This window comes from Nannospalax galili, unplaced genomic scaffold (assembly GCF_000622305.1).
Source record: "Nannospalax galili isolate Female #2095 unplaced genomic scaffold, S.galili_v1.0 scaffold556, whole genome shotgun sequence".
NCBI lineage: Eukaryota > Metazoa > Chordata > Mammalia > Rodentia > Spalacidae > Nannospalax > Nannospalax galili.
The window spans coordinates 1642808-1648011 of record NW_008338253.1 but is presented as its reverse complement, the minus strand read 5'-3'; the positions used below and the strand labels follow the sequence as shown (position 1 = coordinate 1648011).

Below are 5204 nucleotides of genomic sequence, written 5' to 3'. Positions count from 1 at the left end.
AGAGAGAGAGAGAGAGAGAGAGAGAGAGAGAGAGAGAGAGAATGCACGCACGAGAGAGCGAGGTGTTTTGTGATTAGCTTATTAAGTAGTGGGATTCCATAAAGCTTTTTTTGTACATTCTTAGTTTCGGTTGAGAAACCCATGACCCTTTTCTCTCCTCATTCCACTGCTCATAGCCTTGCTTATTCCTTAAATCCTCAGAATCACCCCTGCCTGGCCTATACACCTATCTTTCTTTTCGAATGTGCTCTACTAGCCCTCATTTTATTATTTTTCTCTCTTGGGTTGTGACAAAATAGGCTTCCATATAGCTTTTCACACCATGCTCCTTTGGGTTAGTCCTCTTCTTCACACCTCAATTTCACCCACCCTCCCACCTCCCCACATAACCCCTTATGCCCTCAGTATTCCACCACACTACTTCCATTTTACCTATAATCCTCTTATCCATCTCTCTTAATGCATTCTCCCCAAAAGGCCTCTTCTCATTTTCCTAGCTTCCACTTCTGCTTCAATTTAAATACACAAAGCAAACAATTTGAAGTTAGCATCCGCAAATGAGAGAGAACATGGTCTGTGGGTCTGCATTACCATACTTAGTATAATTTATTCCAGCTTTTCCATCCTTTAACCAGCACATATCTCTTTTCTTTAGAGCTAGTATTATTCCACTGTGTATGTACACCAACCTTTTCTCATCCATTCATCTTTTGGTGGTCCTTTAGGTGGATTCCATTTCCTCCATTGTGAATAGAGTGGCAACAAACTTCTTTTTGTAGTAGAATCAGTAGATGGAGGGGTGTATTACTGCCCAAAGTGCTAAGAACGAGAGACTGAGTGCTCAGCCCTAAAAAGGACATCTGTATTAACTGACACACCACTACCAGTACTCAAGAAACATTGTGGAAGAGGAGGCAGAATGTAAGAGCAGAAACATGAGGAGGAGGGCTGGAAAAATGCTATGTTCCAGATACTATATAACTATGGCAATCACAAACTCACAGTCTTCAGTTACCTACTTGAGACTTACACAAAATTAAGCCAGTCAAACTCCTTGCAGATATTCTGTGGATGATCTCCAGGCCCCACTTCTTACTAAGGAGCTTTTGGCAATGGATAGCTGGTAGGGAAGAGAGAACTATTCTTTCTGATAAGTTTCCTATGCTCTGGTGGAGGGGCCCCATAACCACGCACATACCGTCAGAACTACCTGCATTCATTGAGTTTTCAAAAGAAAAACAAAGTACATGAATTTGTGAGGGAATCATGGGGGCTGATATTATACTTTTTAATTGTATACAGAGATGAAATTGAAACATTGAAAATTCAGGATGATCATATTTGACTACCTTACATAATTTAGCTTAAAGCCTTTCTGGTTACGTTTTCCTACTGAATTTATCTGACAGCATTAATTGGCTTATTACTATTTTTCATTTAGCACAGCTACTATATTTATAGCACAATTTGTGTTAGATTTAAGTAATTATACCTTTACCCTTTTAAAATATCATTTTTCTCCCTGGTACTCATCAGTATATTTCCAAGTGGCTGTGTCTACATAAAAGAGCTCATTCACTCTCTTCTACCCCACATCTTATTCAGTGTTTCTTCCCATCCCCCTCATTTCTGACCTCATTTGGGGGAAGTGAGTTCCAGACCTTACCTTATTTGTGTTTTACATGTGATGACTTATTTTAAGAGAGTATAAAGATGAGCATAAGAAGAAATAATTCTGAATTTAGGTTATGTTCTACTGGATCAAAATTTAGCTACCTGACCAACAGCTCTTCTCAGCAACCTAGGAAATATGACCCATTCTTAAGATGCTCTAACAATCTTAATCCCATAACATCTAAGTGTCTTCCATTACTAGCTGCCAGTGAAGGCTGGACTCTAATCCTGTGGTTACTGAGGAAAAAGGAAGTTTAGTTGAAGAGATGCCACTCTACAGAAATTAAAGCTACATTTTCTCTAAGAGTATTTAAAATGGAAGGAAAGAAATATGGTACTAAGACTTGCTGTGTAAAAATTGAATATTAAAGGGAATTTGCAACTCGGCAGATGCAGTTCTCAAATTCCACAAACAGGGCTTGCATGATTAGAGGTACCCGCTGCACACATTTTCCAGGTTTTCTTTTAAAATCATCATCTCTGTAGAGTTGTATTTTATGTTGACATCTATTTTTCATCTTCTGGGAAACAGCTTTACTACGAAAAATACATGTAATATAATGAAGGAAACTGTTGTCATTTCTATTCCATTTTGGAAAAGAACTTTTGGTCAAGGAGATTATCAGCCGGGCAGGACAGATACGCAGTGTGTGTAAAATGAGGAGATGAAAGCAACAAATGTTTGGGAACTGGAGAGGTGGCTCTGCACTTAAAAGCACTGGCTGCTCTTAAAGAGGCCCCAGGTTCGAATTCCAGTACCCATATGGTAGCAAAAAATCTCCTGTAACTCTATTTCCAGGGGATCTGATCCCCCTCTTCTGGCCTCCTTGGACATTGCAGGACACCGGTGCACTGACTTGCAGACATAGCACTCATACAAATAAAGTAAAAAGAAAGAAAGTAGAAATGCTCGGACTTTTAAAAATATGATGAAAATGCTGGAGAATCTGCATGACAAACCTCATGCTTTCAAATACTCCCTTCCGGTCTCTTACTTCTTTCACAAAATACATTCTTGTATCCTATTTTTTCATTTTTGCATTCTAGTCACTGAAACTTGACACCCCTTTTGAAAGAAATGAATTCAAAATCACTTAAACACTGAAAGGTAAGTATTAAAACAACCTTACATTATAGCATACTATTAGAAAAAAGAACAGTGGGAAAACTACTTGAAACTCATGTGAGAATTAAATTAGTTGATATGGCATCAAAAGCACAGGTTAAATGCAAAAGAAAGCCTGATGGGATACGTCCAACATAACAATTTCTGCATAGAAAAAGAAACAAAGGTATAAATGGCACCCAAGGGCATTGCAATAAAAATTTGCAAACTCCAAATGTGATAAAGGTTTATTCTTGAAAATATCCAATCTTAAATGTCACTATACATGTGCAAATAGAATAAATGAAAATATGAATTTCTTTTGAAAATATGATTTACACATAACAGGTAAATAAGTACAGATCTTTTAAACTCTACAGTGTACTTGACAATATCATTTAAGATAATCATGCTCTGAGAAGGATCAAAGTTATATCATGCAAAAAAGGAAAATGCATGCCCCTGATTTAGCTGTAGTTCCAAGACTGTTTGACAAAATAATTCTAATTATTTCATTAAAATTTAAATTCACAAGTAGCTACACAAGTTTCCTTTCATTCAGTATAATTACAGTATTTTGAGATTCATCCCATGTTATAAGTGATATGACTGGATCTCTTTATTCATAGTAACACTCTTATTAATGACTTTAGGTGTTTGTTCTACAAATCATTGGTATAACAGTGCCAATGCTACAAAATGTGAGGAAAGTAGATTCTAATGTTGATTTCATGCTGGATAAAATTTCAAAAATATTGATGAAAGCAAATCAGTTATTTACTGACAAACACTTATCGGTAATAACTGTTAGCTTTATGATCTGCTGCACAATGCACTTCAAATGTAAAATGAGAGCAAGACATAGTCAAGTAAATGCCACTGGGAAAATCTTCTAGTCTAATTTCTTTTGACCCTTCTCTTCCTCATCTTCACCATCTTGTTTTTGCATTATTAACTCATGATTTTTTAATACTTTTGGTAAAGGAGTATTAACTAACAGAGGCATAATCCCATCCCTTCCTCACAAACAACTTCTTAAGGATGCCTGGCGTACCGTAGCCCTTGCTGACAATGAAGTCCTTAAAAGCAATTGTTCCATAGAGGTCTTCCAAGATGTCTGGTTGACAGAAGTTTCTACCTTCAATTTCAAGTAAAATCTTGGGCTCAGCCACAGACTCACTATTTTTTCGTGTTTTTGACTGCTTGTCTTTCTGGTTTGATGGCCTGTACTTAATCTTCTCCTTGGTGGGCTTAGGAGGACCATGCCATTGCCGGCCTTTCATCCCAGAGTTTGTTTCCTGTTTGGAGGGTCTAATGTCCTCTGCTTTGCCCAGTGCACTTAAGTGCTTGAGCCCACATGGCCACAGACCAATTTTCTTGTCTAAGGAGTCTTCATGGCTTAGTTGGCATCCATCCTCCATTTCAAGTTGTTCCACCACATCCAATTCCCCAAAAGTTTCATCACATTCACTCAAGTCACCACTTCTACTTTGCATGTGTGTATAGTAAAGAGAGTCAAGCAAATCTTGGTTTTGGTGTGCTCCTTCAGAAAGCCAACTGCCTTGAATTGACCCAGGACCCTTGGGAAGTGCCAGGTTGGATTTTCTCTGAGGGAGTTTCCCACGGGTGCTGTGCTTCTTATTTCCCTCTGATTTTCCCCCAAACGGCCACTTATTATTCAGTTTGTGGTTGTATTTCGGTACTTGCAGCAAAGAGGAGTCTGCAGAACCATCTTCCATGTGAAACGAAGGATCCACCGCGTGCTGACTCTTCGTGGTGGCAGTACTGGACACTGTATGAGAAATCCTGGGGAAAAACGTCCCCTGGATGGTGTGCGACAGTAGCCCTTCACTGAGAGAACAGTCTCTCCCGAAGACTTCGAGCTCTTCCCTCAGAAATTGCTGGCGCTGGCTCTCTAGCAAGGAGGGGAACTTCACTTGTTCCTCCTTGTGCTTCAAGACACACTTGGAAGGCAGCTGAGTTTTGTACCCAGCTGTTTGCCTCTGCTGATTCTCTCGTAGACTCTGGTCCCCCATGGTATCCTGCCTCTGCGGTTAATGCCTCAGCCTCAGTGACTTGTTTCCCGGAGGACACTGGGTTGCTAGGAGACTTGGGATTCTATAGTGATAGGGAGATTAGAGCAGCCAGGCCCCAGTTCCTTCCATTCTCTTCCACAGCACGTGTCCACACGATACCATACTTAAAATTGATCCACTGGCCTTTTAAACCCTCCGGAACCTTACAAAAATTTCAGTTCCTCCAAATATTCTCAGCATGTGGAATTGTTAGTCTTTTTATACGGTTCAGCAAATAATGCTAGTTGAGGTCAGTGATGCAAGCTCTTCTTGGAATGAAGCTTTGTGATATTAAATTAAGCTAAAGGCAAAAATTACAACATTTAAAGCAATATTTATTGGTATTGAGG

General features: G+C 39.2%; 1 protein-coding gene across 1 annotated transcript; it reads right to left on the bottom strand.

Moving 5' to 3' along the window:
• Window positions 1-3768: 3768 nt before the first annotated feature.
• LOC103734159 (putative protein FAM47D) lies at window positions 3769-4815 on the bottom strand. Its single transcript, XM_008833055.2, has one exon. The coding sequence runs from the start codon at window positions 4813-4815 to the stop codon at window positions 3769-3771; it is 1047 nt and encodes a 348-aa protein (XP_008831277.2).
• Window positions 4816-5204: the final 389 nt, after the last annotated feature.

Bases quoted from the DNA above. Each gene is read 5' to 3' on its own strand.
- LOC103734159 (XM_008833055.2), bottom strand. From the start codon at position 4,815: ATGGGGGACCAGAGTCTACGAGAGAATCAGCAGAGGCAAACAGCTGGG.